The 17,758-nt window shown below is 46.1% G+C and overlaps 1 protein-coding gene across 4 annotated transcripts in view; it reads left to right on the forward strand.

Annotated features, from left to right (window-relative positions):
• The window catches only part of HKDC1 (hexokinase domain containing 1), a 68,836-nt gene that overhangs the window by 12,424 nt on the left and 38,654 nt on the right, over positions 1-17,758 (forward strand). For all 4 annotated transcript variants that reach the window (XM_038743782.1, XM_038743780.1, XM_038743779.1 and 1 more), the window contains 4 exons: positions 1,509-1,604; positions 6,393-6,492; positions 11,037-11,220; positions 14,361-14,516. In XM_038743782.1, the coding sequence (XP_038599710.1) occupies positions 1,509-1,604; positions 6,393-6,492; positions 11,037-11,220; positions 14,361-14,516 (536 nt within the window). The remainder of the gene's footprint in view (positions 1-1,508; positions 1,605-6,392; positions 6,493-11,036; positions 11,221-14,360; positions 14,517-17,758) is intronic.

Below are 17,758 nucleotides of genomic sequence, written 5' to 3' on the forward strand. Positions count from 1 at the left end.
CGGAGCCGGCATTAGAACCCAGGTCCTCTGAATCCCAGGCCCTCGCTCTTTCTTTACTCTTTTTTTTTATTTTAATGCTGTTTGTTAAGCACTTCCAATTTGTACTTCCCAAGCGCTTAGTACAGTGCTCTGCACATAGTAAGCGCTCAATAAATACGATTGATTGATTGTTTGATTTGTTCCGGGCACTATCCTAAAACTCTGGAGTAGACACACTGGAATATATCCATCTATCTATCTCTGGAATAGATAGAGAAGCAGCGTGGCTCAGTGGGAAGAGCCCGGGCTTTGGAGTCAGAGATCCCGGGTTCAAATCCCGGCTCCGCCACTTGTCAGCCGTGTGGCTTTGGGCAAGTCACGTCACTTTTCTGTGCCTCGGTGACCTCATCTGTAAAATGGGGATGAAGACTGTGAGCCCCCCGTGGGACAACCTGATCACCTTGTTACCTCCCCAGCGCTTAGAACAGTGCTTTGCACATAGTAAGCGCTTAATAAATGCCATTATTATTATTATTATATACACGCTAATCATCAATCGTATTTATTGAGCGCTTACTATGTGCAGAGCACTGTACTAAGTGCTAATCAGGTTGGACAGAGTCCTTATTTCAAATGGGGCTCCAAGTACTAACCTCCATTTTGCAGATGAGGGAACTGAGGCCCAGATAATAATAATAATGACATTGTTAAGCGCTTACTATGTGCAAAGCACCGTTCTAAGCGCTGGGGAGGATACAAGGTGATCAGGTTGTCCCACGTGGGGCTCAGAGTCTTCATCCCCATTTTACAGATGAGGAAACTGAGGCCCAGAGAAGTGAAGTGACTTGCCCAGAGTCATACAGCTGACAATTGGCAGAGCCGGGATTTGAACCCACGACCTCTGACTCCCAAGCCCGGGCTCTTTCCACTGAGCCACGCTGCTCCTCTACAAGCAAATCAGCTTTGACGCAGCTCCCGTCCCCTGCGGAGCTCACGGTCTCAATCCTCATTTTCGGGATGAGGTAACTGAGGCATAGAGAAGTGAAAAATAATAATAATAATAATAATGGCCTTGATTAAGCGCTTACTATGTGCAAAGCACTGTTCTAACCGCTGGGGAGGTTACAAGTTGATCAGGTTGTCCCATGGCGGGGCTCACAGTCTTAATCCCCAACTTGTACTTCCCAAGCGCTTAGTACAGTGCTCTGCACATAGTAAGCGCTCAATAAATACGATTGACGATGATGACGAATCCCCATTTTCCAGATGAGGTCACTGAGGCGCAGAGAAGGGGAGTGACCTGCCCAAAGTCACACAGCGGACAGTTGGCGGAGCCGGGATTTGAGCCCATGACCTCTGACTCCAAAGCCCGGGCTCTAAGGGAAGCGACTTGCCCAGCGTCCCGACAGCAGGCATGTGGAGGCGGCAGGATTAGAACCCACGACCAGGCGCATGCGCAGTGCACTACGCCATGTCGCTTCTCTATTTGAGGGCCTCCTCTTTGACTGGGTGTTACTGTCTTTCCGAAGGGTGTCTTGCTTTCGTGGACAAAGAAGTTTAAGGTGAGAGGAGTTCAGGGAACCGACGTCGTGAGCTCTCTCACCACCGCCCTGAAAAAGCACAAGGTGAGTTTACCTAATAATAATATTATTACTAATAATATTATTACATAATAATAATAAATGGTATATTATTCCTATTATTCCTAATAGTATTATTCCGTAATACTAATAATAAATGGTATTTATTAAGTGCCAGGCACTTAGTACAGTGTACTAGCAGCGTGGCTCAGTGGAAAGAGCACGGGCTTTGGAGTCAGAGGTCATGGGTTGGAATCCCGACTCCACCACATGTCTGCTGTGTGACCTTGGGCAAGTCACTTAACTTCTCTGAGCCTCAGTTACCTCATCTGTAAAATGGGGATTAAGACTGTGAACCCCACATGGGACAACCTGATCACTTTGTATCCCCCCCAGCGCTTAGAACAGTGCATTGCACATAGTAAGCGCTTAACAAATGCCAATATTATTATTATTATTATTACTAAGCTGTACTTAGTACTACAGCACTACTAAGTGCTGTAGTAAAGACAAGGTAATAGGGTTGGACACATCCAACCCTATAAATAATAATATAAATAATATATATTTAATATATATTTTTAATATATATATTTAATATAATATAAATAATAATATAAATAAATGCATATTTGTTTTATTTTGTTAGTATGTTTGGTTTTGTCTCCCCCTTTTAGACTGTGAGCCCACTGTTGGGTAGGGACTGTCTCTAGATGTTGCCGATTTGTACTTCCCAAGCACTTAGTACAGTGCTCTGCACACAGTAAGCGCTCAATAAATACTATTGATGATGATGATGATGATCCCCTGTCACACATAGGGCTCATGGTCTTCATCTCCATTTTACAGATGAGGTCACTGAGGCCCAGAGAAGTGAAGTTGCTTGCCCAAGGTCACACAGCAGACACGTGACGGGGGCGGCATTAGAACTCAGGTCCTTCTGACTCCGAGGCCCACGTAGGGCTCATGGTCTTCATCTCCAGTTTACAGATGAGGCCACTGAGGCCCAGAGAAGTGAAGTTGCTTGCCCAAGGTCACTCAGCAGACACGTGACGGGGGCAGCATTAGAACTCAGGTCCTTTTGACTCCAAGGCCCATGTAGGGCTCATGGTCTTCATCTCCATTTTACAGATGAGGCCACTGAGGCCCAGAGAAGTGAAACTGCTTGCCCAAGGTCACACAGCAGACACGTGACGGGGGCGGCATTAGAACTCAGGTCCTTCTGACTCCGATTCCCACGTAGGGCTCATGGTCTTCATCTCCATTTTACAGATGAGGCCACTGAGGCCCAGAGAAGTGAAGTTGCTTGCCCAAGGTCACACAGCAGACATGTGACGGGCGCAGCATTAGAACTCAGGTCCTTCTGACTCCGAGGCCCGTGCTCTACTAATTAGGCCACTCTACTTCTCTGTGGAGGTGTCTGCTTTAACAGAGGAAAATGATTGGTTTCCACACGCCCATTGGTGCTGTTCAGACATCATCATCATCAATCATATTTATTGAGCGCTTACTGTGTGCAGAGCACTGTACTAAGTGCTTGGGAAGTACAAGATGGCAACATATAGAGACGGTCCCTACCCAACAGTGGGCTCACAGTCTATTTCTTCTCACTTATTTGACAGTGTGTCTCCTTAAGGTGCCTCCTTTGCTCCAAAGCTTCATTTTCATTCATTCAATCGTATTTACTGAGCGCTTATATGAGCACTGTACTAAGCGCTTGGGAGAGAACAATTATAACAATAAACAGACACGTTGCCCGCCCACAAGGAGCAGGCCTCAAGGAGTCATTCATTCATTTCATTCAATTGTATTTACCGAGCGCTTACTGTGTGCAGAGCACTGTACTAAGTGCTTGGGAAGTACAATCAATCAGTCAATCGTATTTATTGAGCGCTTACTGTGTGCAGAGCACTGTACTAAGTGCAAGTTGGCAACATCTAGAGACGGTCCCTACCCAACAGCGGGCTCACAGTCTAGAAGGGGGAGACAGACAACAGAACAAAACATATTAACAAAATAAAAGAAATAGAATAAATATGTACAAATAAAATAAAGAGTAATAAATAGGTACAAACATATATACATTCATTCATTTCATTCAATTGTATTTATTGAGCGCTTACTGTGTGCAGAGCACTGTACTAAGCGCTTGGGAAGTACAAGTTGGCAACATATAGGGACGGTCCCTACCCAACAATGGGCTCACAGTCTAGAAGGGGGAGACGGAGAACAAAACCAAACATACTAACAAAATAAAAGAAATAGAATAAATATGCACAAATAAAATAAATAAAGAGTAATAAATTGGTACAAACATATATACATTCATTCATGTCATTCAATCGCATTTATTGAGCGCTTACTGTGTGCAGAGCACTGTACTAAGCACTTGGGAAGTACAAGTTGGCAACATATAGGGATGGTCCCTACCCAACAATGGGCTCACAGTCTAGAAGCGCTTAGAGAGAGTACAATCTAACAACAAACAGACATATTCCTGCCGATTCATTCATTCATTCAATCGTATTTATCGAGCACTTACTGTGTGCAGAGCACTGGACTAAGCGCTTGGGAAGTACAAGCTGGCGACATATAGAGACGGTCCCTACCCAACAGCGGGCTCACAGTCTAGAAGGGGGAGACAGACAACAAAACAAAACATATTCACAAAAGAAAATAAATAGAATAAATATGTACAAGTAAAATAAATAAATAAATAGAGCAAAATAAATACGTACAAACATGGCTCACAGTCTAGAGGGGGAGGCAGACATAAATATAAATAGATAATAAATGAATTGCAGATAGTAGACAGGTATATATCCTCTCAGGATCACACCTGGAGAGTTTCCAGTCCTCTACCAGTCTCAGCTATGGGAGGGAGAGTCAAGCAGAGGCCTGTCCATCTCATTCCCAGCTTGGGCAGTGGCTATCAAGCGGTACTTGTTGAGCGCTTACCATGTGCCAAGCCCTATTCATTCATTCATTCAATTGTATTTATTGAGCGCTTACTGTGTGCAGAGCACTGGACTAAGCGCTTGGGAAGTACAAGTTGGCGACATATAGAGACGGTCCCTACCCAACAGCGGGCTCACAGTCGAGAAGGAGGAGACAGACAACAAAACAAAACATATTCACCAAAGAAAATAAATAGAATAAATGTGTACAAGTAAAATAAATAGATAAATAGAGTAATAAATACGTACAAACATGGCTCACAGTCTAGAGGGGGAGACAGACATAAATATAAATAGATAATAAATAAATTGCAGATAGTAGACAGGTATATATCCTCTCAGGATCACACCTGGAGAGTTTCCAGTCCTCTACCAGTCTCAGCTATGGGAGGGAGAGTCAAGCAGAGGCCTGTCCATCTCATTCCCAGCTTGGGCAGTGGCTATCAAGCGGTACTTGTTGAGCGCTTACCATGTGCCAAGCCCTATTCATTCATTCATTCAATTGTATTTATTGAGCGCTTACTGTGTGCAGAGCACTGGACTAAGCGCTTGGGAAGTACAAGTTGGCGACACATAGAGACGGTACCTACCCAACAGCGGTCTCACAGTCTAGAAGGGGGAGACAGACAACAAAACAAAACATATTAACAAAAGAAAATAAATAGAATAAATATGTACAAATAAAATAAATAAATAAATAAATAAATAGAGCAAAATAAATGCGTACAAACATGGCTCACCGTCTAGAGGGGGAGACAGACATAAATATAAATAGATAATAAATAAATTACAGATAATAGACAGGTATATATCCTCTCAGGGTCACACCTGGAGAGGTTCCAGTCCTCTACCTGTCTCAGCTATGGGAGGGAGAGTCAAGCAGAGGCCTGTCCATCTCATTCCCAGCTTGGGCAGTGGCTATCAAGTGGTACTTGTTGAGCGTTCACCACGTGCCAAGCCCTGGTCATTCATTCATTCATTCATTCATTCAATTGTATTTATTGAGCGCTTACCATGTGCCAAACCCTGTTCATTCATTCATTCATTCATTCAATTGTATTTATTGAGCGCTTACCATGTGCCAAGCCCTGTTCATTCATTCATTCATTCATTCAATTGTATTTATTGAGCGCTTACTGTGTGCAGAGCACTGTACTAAGCGCTTGGGAAGTACAAGTTGGCAATGTATAGAGACGGTCCCTGTTCTAAGCACTGGGTTAGGTAGAAGTTATCCAGGTTGGATACAGTCCCTGTCCCACATGGGGCTTACAGTCGAAGTAGGAGGGAGTTGCAGTTCACGTCCTCTCCCGCACTGCTCTCTGGCCGACTCCCCCTCTTCTAGAGTGCGAGCCCGTTGTCGGGTAGGGATTGTCTCTGCTGCCTAATTGTACTTTCTAAGCGCTTAGTACAGTGCTCTGCATACAGTAAGCGCTCAATCAATACGATTGAATGAATGACTGGCTCCGTAAAGCTTCCAGGAAGTGGGGCGTGATCGGCCTCGGGACGGCATCAAATCCTTCCTTCTCTTCCCCCCATGGGCTGCATCAGTCGGTCAGTCAGTCAATCCGATTGATTGAATGCTGACTTCTAGACTGTGAGCCCACTGTTGGGCAGGGACCGTCTCTATACGTTGCCAACTTGTCCTTCCCAAGCGCTTAGTCCAGTGCTGTGCACACAGTGAGCGCTCAAGAAATACAATTGATTGATTGATTGATTGACTGTGCACAGAGCACTGAACTAAGCACTTGGGAAAGTACAATAGAGGTGCTTTGCACATAGTAAGCGCTTAATAAATGCCGTCATCATTATACAACAATGAACGGACACATTCCCTGCCCGCAACGAGCTTACTGTCGTGTGACGCCTGCCCCCTTAGGACATTGACGTGGATATTTTGGCCTTGGTCAATGACACCGTGGGGACGATGATGACCTGCGCGTACGACGATCCCCGCTGTGAAGTCGGAGTCATCGTTGGTAATCTCATTTGGGGGATTTGGGGGGCTTGGGGGGGAGACTGCTTGTTGCCATGGCCACTGCCAGTTTGACAAAACTGTAATCAATCAATCAATTGTATTTATTGAGCGCTTACTGTGTGCAGAGCTCTGTACTAAGCGCTTGGTAAGTCCAAGTTGGCAACATATAGCGACAGTCCCTACCCAACAGTGGGCTCACAGTCTAGAAACTGTAAGAATATCTGGGGGAAGCCTCGTCTCTCTCGAGGTGAACAAACTTCAAGTGAGGGGTGGGAGGAATTTAACAGGGAGAATAATAATAATAATAATAATAATGATGGCATTTATTAAGCGCTTAACATGTGCACTGTTCTAAGTGCTGGGGAGGTTACAAGGTGATCAGGTTGTCCCACGGGGGGAATCACAATCTTAATCCCCATTTTACAGAAGAGGGAACTGAGGCACAGAGAAGTCAAGCGACTTGCCCAAAGTCACACAGCTGACAAATGGCAGAGCCGGGATTCGAACCCATGAACTCTGACGCCAAAGCCCGGGTTCTTTTCCGCTGAGCCACGCTGCTTTCCTACAGCCTCCAAGGATCACTGATCCATCATAATTAATTGGGGATAATAATAATGATAATAATGATGGCATTTAGTAAGTGCTTACTATGTGCAAAGCACTATTCTAAGCGCTGGGGAGGTTACAAGGTGATCAGGTTGTCCCACGGGGGGCTCACAGTTTTAATCCCCATTTTCCAGATGAGGGAACTGAGGCCCAGAGAAGTGAAGCGACTTGCCCAAAGTCACACAGCCGACAGTTGGCGGAGCCGGAATTTGAACCCACGACCTCCGACTCCAAAGCCCGGGCTCTTTCCACTGAGCCACGCTGCTTCTCCCAGCAGATTAGGGATTAGTAGATTAGGGATCTACCTCATCTACCCATCCTAATTAAGGGTATAGGAAGAGGTAGGGGAGAATACTAATATTATTAATAATAATGATAATAATGGTATTTGTTTAGCACATACTACATGCCAGGCACCGGGGGGGATATAAGCAAATAAATTTGGACACAGTCCCTGTCCCATGTGGGGCTCCTGGTTTACAATCCTCATTTTCCAGATGAGGTAACTGAGGCCCAGAGAAATGAAGTGACTTGCTCAAGGTCACACGGCAGAGAAGCGGCAGAGCCGGGATTAGAAGCCATGACCTTCCGACTCCCAAGTGCCAGGGGAGAGGGAGCAGCCTCTTTCCTGAAAATCCGGAGGAAAGGATTAATCAATCAATCAATCAATCGCATTTATTGAGCGCTTACTGTGTGCAGAGCACTGTACTAAGCGCTTGGGAAGTCCAAGTTGGCAACATAGAGAGACGGTCCCTACCCGACAGTGGGCTCACAGTCTAAAAGGGGGAGACGGAGAACAAAACCAAACATACTAACAAAATAAAATAAATAGAATAGATATGTACAAGTAAAATAAATAAATAAATAGAGTAAATTTGAAACCTAGAGGAATTTTCTGTGGAAAGGGGGAGTCTTACCGGCGGGCAATTCTCCCGAGAGACCAGAGATTGCAGCTGTTGCAACAGCTGCGATGGTCTTCCATCCCAGCCCCGTGTTGTGCGCTGCGTGCAACTGTGTTTGTGTGCTGTGCGTGCTCACGGGTGTGACATGGATTATTTTTTTCCGCCTGGGGGCACTTTATAGCCACCCAATCACTTTCAGCTGTGTTGCCTGTGAAATAAACCATTATTATTGTATTTATGAAGTCATCATCATCAGTTGTATTTATTGAGCGCTTACTGTGTGCAGAGCACTGGACTAAGCGCTTGGGAAGTACAAGTTGGCTACATATAGAGACGGTCCCGACCCAACGGCGGGCTCACAGTCTAAAAGTCCATACTATGTGTCAAGCAGAGTGTTAATTATATTTGTTTCGCCTTTTTTATTATGATAGTTAAGTACTTACAATGTGCCAGATACTGTGCAGCGTTTAGAACAGTATCTAGACTGTGAGCCCGCTGTTGGGTAGGGACCGTCTCTATATGTTGCCAACTTGTTATTATTGTATTTATGAAGTCCATACTATGGGTCAAGCAGAGTGTTAATTATATTTGTTTCGCCTTTTTTATTATGATATTTGTCAAGTACTTACAATGTGCCAGATACTGCACAGCGCTTTGAACAGTATCTAGACTGTGAGCCCGCTGTTGGGTAGGGACCATCTCTAGATGTTGCCAACTTGTTATTATTGTATTTATGAAGTCCATACTATGGGTCAAGCAGAGTGTTAATTATATTTGTTTCGCCTTTTTTATTATGATATTTGTTAAATACTTACAATGTGCCAGATACTGTACAGCGCTTAGAACAGTATCTAGACTGTGAGCCCGCTATTGGGTAGGGACCGTCTCTATATGTTGCCAACTTGTTATTATTGTATTTATGAAGTCCATACTATGGGTCAAGCAGATGTTAATTATATTTGTTTTGCCTTTTTTATTATGATATTTGTTAAGTACTTACAATGTGCCAGATACTGCACAGCGCTTAGAACAGTATCTAGACTGTGAGCCTGCTGTTGGGTAGGGACCGTCTCTAAATGTTGCCAACTTGTACTTCCCAAGCACTTAGGACAGTGCTCTGCACACAGTAAGCGCTCAATAAATACAATTGAATGAAATGAATGAATGTACATATGTTTGTACCTATTTATTACTCTTTATTTATTTTATTTATACATATTCATTCTATTTCTTTTATTTTGTTAATATGTTTTGTCCTGTTCCCTGTCTCCCCCTTCTAGACTGTGAGCCCGCTGTTGGGTAGGGACCGTCTCTAGGTGTTGCCAACTTGTTGTTATTGTATTTATGAAGTCCATACTATGTGTCAAGCAGAGTGTTAATTATATTTCTTTCGCCTTTTTTATTATGATATTTGTTAAGTACTTACAATGTGCCAGATACTGCACAGCGCTTAGAACAGTATCTAGACTGTGAGCCTGCTGTTGGGTAGGGACCATCTCTAGATGTTGCCAACTTGGACTTCCCAAGCGCTTAGTACGGTGCTCTGCACACAGTAAGCGCTCAATAAATACGACTGAATGAATACAAGATAATCATGAATTGTGCCCAACTTGTACTTCCCAAGTGCTTAGTGCAGTGCTCTGCGCACAGTAAGCGCTCAATAGATACGATTGAATGAATTGAATGAATGAACAGTGCCAGCGCTTAGAACAGTGCTTTGCACATAGTAAGCGCTTAACAAATACCATCATTATTACTAAGCAATGGGGTAGATACAAGCAAATCAGGTTGGGCACAATTCATGTCCTATACGGGGCTTACAGTTTTAATCCCCATTTTACAGCTGAGGTAACTGAGGCACAGAAGTTAAGTGACTTTTCATTCATTCAGTCATATTTATTGACCGCTTACTGTGTGCAGAGCCCTGCACTAAGCACTTGGAAAGTACAAGTTGGGCACAATTCATGTCCTACACGGGGCTTACAGTTTTAATCCCCATTTTGCAGCTGAGGTAACTGAGGCACAGAAGTTGTGACTTTTCATTCATTCAGTCGTATTTATTGAGCACTTACCGTGTGCAGAGCCCTGCACTAGGCACTTGGGAAGTACAAGTTGGGCACAATTCACGTCCTACACGGGGCTTACAGTTTTAATCCCCATTTTACAGCTGAAGTAACTGAGGCACAGAAATTGTGTCTTTTCATTCATTCAATCGTATTTATTGAGCGCTTACTGTGTGCAGAGCCCTGCACTAAGCGCTTGGGAAGTACAAGTTGGGCACAATTCATGTCCTATACAGGGCTTACAGTTTTAATCCCCATTTTACAGCTGAGGTAACTGAGGCACAGAAGTTGTGACTTTTCATTCATTCAGTCGTATTTATTGAGCGCTTACTGTGTGCAGAGCACTGGACTAAGCGCTTGGGAAGTACAAGTTGGCAACATATAGAGATGGTCCCTCCCAACAGCGGGCTCACAGTCTAGAAGGGGGAGAAAGACAACAAAACACGTGGACAGGTGTCAATCAATCAATCATATTTATTGAGCGCTTACTGTGTGCAGAGCACTGGACTAAGCGCTTGGGAAGTACAAGTTGGCAACATCTAGAGACGGTCCCTACCCAACAGTGGGCTCACAGTCTAGAAGGGGGAGACGGACAACAAAACACGTGGACAGGTGTCAATCAATCAATCAATCAATCGTATTTATTGAGCGCTTACTGTGTGCAGAGCACTGGACTAAGCGCTTGGGAAGTAGAAGTTGGCAACATCTAGAGACGGTCCCTGCCCAACAACGGGCTCACAGTCTAGAAGGGGGAGACAGACAACAAAACAAAACATGTGGACGGGTGTCAAGTCATCAGAATAAATAGAAGTAAAGCCAGATGCACATCAAAAGCAGCGCGGCTCAGTGGAAAGAGCCCGGGCTTTGGAGTCAGAGGTCATGGGTTCGAATCCCGGCTCCGCCACACGTCAGTTTGTCCTTTGCCGGGGGAGGCCGCTGTTTTTTTTTTCTGACGGGCGGTTTGCTGTGTTGAGGTACCGGCACCAACGCCTGCTACATGGAAGACATGAGCAACATCGACCTGGTGGAAGGGGACGAGGGCCGGATGTGCATCAACACGGAGTGGGGGGCCTTCGGAGACGACGGCTCCTTGGAGGACATCAGGACGGACTTCGACAGGGAGCTGGACCTGGGCTCCATCAATCCGGGGAAACAACTGTGAGGATGCCCCCCGGTTCATTAGCCCCGGGCCTTCCTCGTGGGTGGTCGCTGCAAGATTTGGATTTGGCGGGAAGGAGATCACCGGTGACCTAGGGCGCTTTCCGGGGAGCGAAGGGGACGGAAGCCGGGGCGAAGGGGGTCAGGGAGAGAATTGGAGGAGGGGAATTGGAGGCGGCGGGTGTAGACGACTAGCTCAAGGAGTTTGGAGAGGAATGGTGGGAGGGAGATGGGGCGGTAACTGGAGGGAGCCATGAGGATAAGGGAGGGGTTTTTTAGGATAGCGGAGACGTGGCCATGTTTGACAGCAGTGGGGAAGAAGCCATTGGAGAGCGAACAGTCATAGATGGCTGTTAGTGAGGGGGCCAGTGTTTTGATAAAATGCGAAGAAGAAGCAGCGTGGCTCAGTAGGAAAAAGCCCGGGCTTTGGAGTCAGAGGTCATGGGTTCCAATCCCGGCTCCGCCAATTGTCAGCTGGGTGACTTTGGGCAAGTCACTTCACTTCTCTGGGCCTCCGTGACCTCATCTGGAAAATGGCTATTAAGACTGTGAGCCCCCCGGGGGACAACCTGATCACCGCTGAGAACAGTGCTTTGCGCATAGTAAGCGCTTAACGAATGTCATCATTATTATTATTATTATTCTCTGGGCCTCGGTGAACTCATCTGGAAAATGGGGATGAAGACTGGGAGACCCGCCAGGGACAACCTGATCACCTTGTAACCTCCCCAGCGCTTAGAACAGTGCTTTGCGCGTAGTAAGCGCTTGATAAATGCCATTATTGTTATTATTATTAAATAGGGTTGGATGTGTAGGTGGAGGATTTTGAGAGAAGGTTGTAGGGATGCTGCTGGGAGAGATGGGAGAGTTGAAAAGGGGGCAGGAGAGGGGAGGGATTGGGACGGGGCAGGGAAGATTGTAGGGATATCATGCCTGATAGTGATGATGATGGCATTTATTAAGCGCTTACTATGGGCGAAGCACTGTTCTAAGCGCTGGGGAGGTTACAAGGTGATCAGGTTGTCCCACGCGGGGCTCACAGTCTTAATCCCCATTTTATAGATGAGGTCACTGAGGCCCAGAGAAGTGAAGTGACTTGCCCCAAGTCACACAGCTGACAACTGGCGGAGCCGGTATTTGAACCCATGACCTCTGACTCCCAAGCCCAGGCTCTTCCCACTGAGCCACACTGCTTCTCCCCCTTCTGGACTGTGAGCCCACTGTTGGGTAGGGACCGTCTCTGTGTGTTGCCGACTTGTACTTCCCAAGCGCTTAGTACAGTGCTCTGCACACAGTAAGCGCTCAATAAATACGATTGATTGATTGATTGACTGATTCTCTAGTGGCAATCAGACTGTGAACCCCATGTGGGACATGGAGCTGTGTACAACCCGATTAGCTCGTATCCACCCCAGTGCTTAGTACAGTGCCTGGCATGTCGTAAGTGCCTAACAGAAACCATATTAAAAAAAAAATCAGTGAGTCCTCTGGGGCAAATCACCTGTCATTTCTGGGCTTTAAGAGGGTAATATTTGTCATTCTCCTGTACCAATCAATCAAGCGTATTTATTGAGCGCTTACTGTGTGCAGAGCACTGGACTAAGCGCTTGGGAAGTACAAGTTGGCAACATATAGAGACAGTCCCTACCCAACAGTGGGCTCACAGTCTAAAAGGGGGAGACAGAGAACAAAACCAAACATACTAACAAAATAAAATAAATAGAATAGATATGTACAGGTAAAATAAAGTAATAAATATGTACAAACATATATACATATATACAGGTGCTGTGGGGAGGGGAAGGAGGTAAAGCAGGGGAGATGGGGAGAGGAAGGAGGGGGCTGAGTGTATAGAGACAGTCCCTACCCAACAGTGGGTTCACAGTCTAAACAGGGGAGACAGAGAACAAAACCAAACATACTAACAAAATAAAATAAATAGAATAGATATGTACAGGTAAAATAAATAGAGTAATAAATATGTACAAACATATATACAGGTGCTGTGGGGAGGGGAAGGAGGTAAGGCAGGGGAGATGGGGAGAGGAAGGAGGGGGCTGAGTGTATAGAGACGGTCCCTACCCAACAGTGGGCTCACAGTCTAAAAGGGGGAGACAGAGAACAAAACCAAACATACTAACAAAATAAAATAAATAGAATAGAGGATGGTTAGAAGTGCCGTAAGCACCTTGGAAGGGAGAAGAGTCAATTGTAGTGTTCTGGCAGTTGGATTTGCAGCCTTTATTCCCCCCTCTCTCAGCCCCACGGCACTTATGTACTTACCATTCATTCACTTATATTCACGTCCGACTCCCCTTCTAGGCTGTAAGCTCACTGTGGGCAGGGAACATGTCTACCAACTCAGTTACGTCGTAATCATCATCATCATCATCATCAATCGTATTTATTGAGCGCTTACTGTGTGCAGAGCACTGTACTAAGCGCTTGGGAAGTACAAGTTGGCAACATCTAGAGACGGTCCCTACCCAACAGTGGGCTCACAGTCTAAAAGGGGGCTCAGGTATTTGTTAAGCACTTACTAGGTGCCAAGCACTGCTCTAAACACTGGGGTAGACCCAAGGTGATCAGGTTGGACACAGTCCCTGCCCCACATGGGGCTCACAGTCTTCATCCCCATTTTACAGGTGAGATAACTGAGGCCCGGAGAAGTGAAGCGTCTTGCCCAAAGTCACCCAGCAGACAAGTGGCAGAGCCGGAATTAGAACCCACGTCCTTTGACTCCTGAGCCCGGGCCGTTGGGCCATGCAGATTCCCGAGCACTTAGTAGAGCGCTCTGCACGAAGCGGCATGGCTCAGTGGAAAGAGCCTGGGCTTTGGAGTCAGAGGTCATGGGTTCAAATCCCGGCTCCACCACTTATCAGCTGGGTGACTTTGGGCAAGTGACTTCACTTCTCTGGGCCTCAGTTCCCTCATCTGTAAAATGGGGGTGAAGGCTGTGAGCCCCCCGTGGGACATCCTGATCGCCTTGGTAACCTCCCCAGCGCTTAGAACAGTGCTTTGCCCATAGTAAGCGCTTAATAAATGCTATCATTATGATTAGTAGGAGTGAGCACTCGGTGAATCCGACGGATCGATCGATTGATTAGGGAGTGACTGATCTCTTTGTCCTTGAATTGCAGGTTTGAGAAGATGATTAGCGGATTGTACCTCGGCGAGCTAGTTAGGCTCATCCTTCTGAAAATGGCCAAAGAGGGTCTCCTGTTCGATGGCCGGACGTCGACTGCTCTCCTCACTAAGGGCAAGATCGAGACCCAGCACGTAGCCGCTATGGAAAAGTAAGGGATTCTCCGCCCTCACGCCTCCCCACTGGCCCAGCGAGACGCTGGAAGGAGATAATAACAATAATAATGACGTTTGTTAAGCGCTTACTATGTGCGAAGCACTGTTCTAAGCACTGGAGGGGGATACAAGGTGATCAGGTTGTCCCACGGGGGGCTCACAGTCTTCACCCCCATTTGACAGATGGGGGAACTGAGGCATGGAGAAGTGAAGTGGCTTGCCCAAGGTCACACAGCTGACAAGCGGCGGAGGCGGGATTAGAACCCGTGACCTCTGACTTCCCAAGCCCGCGCTCTTTCCGCTGAGCCACGCTGCTTCCCTTTAGGTAGCACGGGATGGGGTTTCTCAAGGGCTGGGATGAACAGCTCGGGAGAGGCGGAATCTAAATTCAATCAATCAATCAATCAATCAATTGTATTTATTGAGCGCTTACTGTGTGCAGAGCACTGTACTAAGCGCTTGGGAAGTTCAAGTTGGCAACATATAGAGACAGTCCCTGTAATAATAATAATAATAATAATAATAATAATAATGTTGGCATTTGTTAAGCGCTTACTATGTGCAAAGCACTGTTCTGAGCACTGGGGGGATACAAAGTGATCAGGTTGTCCCACGGGGGGCTCACAGTCTTCATCCCCATTTTACAGATGAGGGAACTGAGGCCCAGAGAAGTTAAGTGACTTGCCCAAGGTCACACAGAAGACATGTGGCGGAGCCGGGATTCGAACCCATGACCTCTGACTCCAAAGCCCGGGCTCTTTCTACTGAGCCGCGCTGTAGTGACATCCCTGGGGTTGAGGGATTATAAGTCGAATTTCTGGGGTTCAATTCAATTCAATCGTACTCAATTTTCAGTGGAGTAAACTGAACATTTACTCAATTTTCAGTTGAGTAAATTGAGCGTTTACGCAATAGTAAATGCTGTTCATTGAGCGTTTACTGTGTGCAGAGCACTGTACTAAGCACTTGGAAAGTACAAATCGTCAACATATAGAGACGGTCCCTACCCAGCAACATAGAGGCCTTGGTATTGGTAGACTCACTAGGATTATGCGACAGGCTACCCCCCGTCCTTCCTCAGAGGTGAATAATAATAATAATAATAATAATAATGATAATAATAATGGTATTTGTTAAGCGCTTACTATGTGCAAAGCACTGTTCTAAGCACTGAGGAGGTTACAAGGTGATCAGGTTGTCCCACGGGGGGCTTACAGTTTTAATCCCCATTTTACAGAGGAGGTAACTGAGGCCCAGAGAAGTGAAGTGACTTGCCCAAAGTCACCCAGCTGACAGTTGGCGGAGTGGGATTCGAACTCATGACCTCTGACTCTAAAGCCCGGGCTCTTTCCACCGAGTCACGCTGCTTCATTCATTCAATCGTATTTATTAATAACAATAATAATGATGGCATTTGTTAAGCGCTTACTACGTGCCAAGCACTGTCCTAAGCGCTGGGGGGATACAAGGTAATCAGATTGCCCCACATGGAGCTCACAGTCTTTTTCCCCATTGTACAGATGAGGTAATTTAGGCCCAGAGCAGTTAAGTGACTTACCCAAAGCCACACAGCTGACAAGTGGCAGAGCCGGGATTAGAACCCATGACCTATGATGAGCCCGGGCTCTTTCCATTGAGCCACACGCTGCTTCTCTAGCACTGTACTAAGCGCTTGAGGTGAAGCGGGGTCCCATCTGCCCAGTTTGGGGTCCAAGCAAAGTCTTCTAGACTGTGAGCCCACTGTTGGGTAGGGACCGTCTCTATATGTTGCCAACTTGTACTTCCCAAGCGCTTAGTACGGTGCTCTGCACACAGTAGGTGCTCAATAAATACGATTGATTGATTGATTGATTGATTGACCACAGCCTGGCCCACTCTCCGTTCTACCCAGCGCCACACGTGGGTGCGTGTGCCCGGTGGGCGCAACGCCAAGGAGCAGGGGAAAGTGTCATCTTTTTCATTTATTCATTCATTCATTCATTCATTCATTCATTCATTCATTCATTCATTCATTCAATCGTATTTATTGAGCGCTTACTGTGTGCAGAGCAGTGTAGTAAGCGCTTGGGAAGTCCAAGTTGGCAACATATAGAGACGGTTCCTACGCAACAGAGGGCTCACGGTCTAGAAGGGGGAGACAGACAACAAAACCAAACATATTAACAAAATAAAATAAATACAATAAATATGTACAAGTAAAATAAATGGAGTAATAAATATGTACAAACATATATCCATATATACAGGTGGTGTGGGGAGGGGAAGGTGGTAAGGTGGGGGGATGGGGGGGGAGAGGAAGGAGGGGGCTCAGTCTGGGAAGGCATACTGGAGGAGGTGAGCTCTCAGTACTCATTCATTCATTCATTTAATTGTATTTATTGAGCACTTACTGTGTGCAGAGCACTATACTAAGTGCATGGGAAGTCCAAGTTGGCAACACATAGAGATGGTCCCTACCCAACAGCGGGCTCACAGTCTAGAAGGGGGAGACAGATGACAAAACACCACATATTAACAAAACAAAATAAATAGAATAAATATGTACAAGTAAAATAAAGAGTAATAAATATGTACACACATATAGACATCTATCCAGGTGCTGTGGGGAGGGGAGGGATAAGGCGGGGGGATGGGGAGGGGGAGAAGGAGGAGGGGGCTCAGTCTGGGAAGGCCTCCTGGAGGAGGTGAGCTCTCAGTACTCATTCATTCATTCATTCATTCATTCAATCGTATTTATTCATTCATTCATTCAATCGCATTTATTGAGCGCTTACTGTGTGCAGAGCACTGGACTAAGCGCTTGGGAAGTCCAAGTTGTCAACATATAGAGACGGTCCCTACCCAACAGCGGGCTCACAGTCTAGAACGGGGAGACAGACAACAAAACAAAACATACGGACAAAAGAAAATAAATATAAGAGTAAATATGTAGAAGTAAAATAAATACGATCGATCGACTGGTGCGGCAGCCCCGTCCCTGCAGGGTTCAAGCTCTCTCTCTCATTCATTCAAAAGTATTTATTGAGCGCTTCCTGGGTGCAGAGCACTGTACTAAGCGCTTGGGAAGGACAAGTCGGCAACAGATGGAGACGGTGAGTCCCTCCCTTCCGGGCCAGGCCCCATCAGTCAATCAATCGCATTTATTGAGAAGCAGCGTGGCTCAGTGGAAAGAGCCCGGGCTTTGGAGTCAGAGGTCATGGGTTCAAATCCCGGCTCCGCCACTTATCAGCTGTGTGAC

This window comes from Tachyglossus aculeatus, chromosome 3 (assembly GCF_015852505.1).
Source record: "Tachyglossus aculeatus isolate mTacAcu1 chromosome 3, mTacAcu1.pri, whole genome shotgun sequence".
NCBI classification, from domain to species: Eukaryota; Metazoa; Chordata; class Mammalia; order Monotremata; family Tachyglossidae; genus Tachyglossus; species Tachyglossus aculeatus.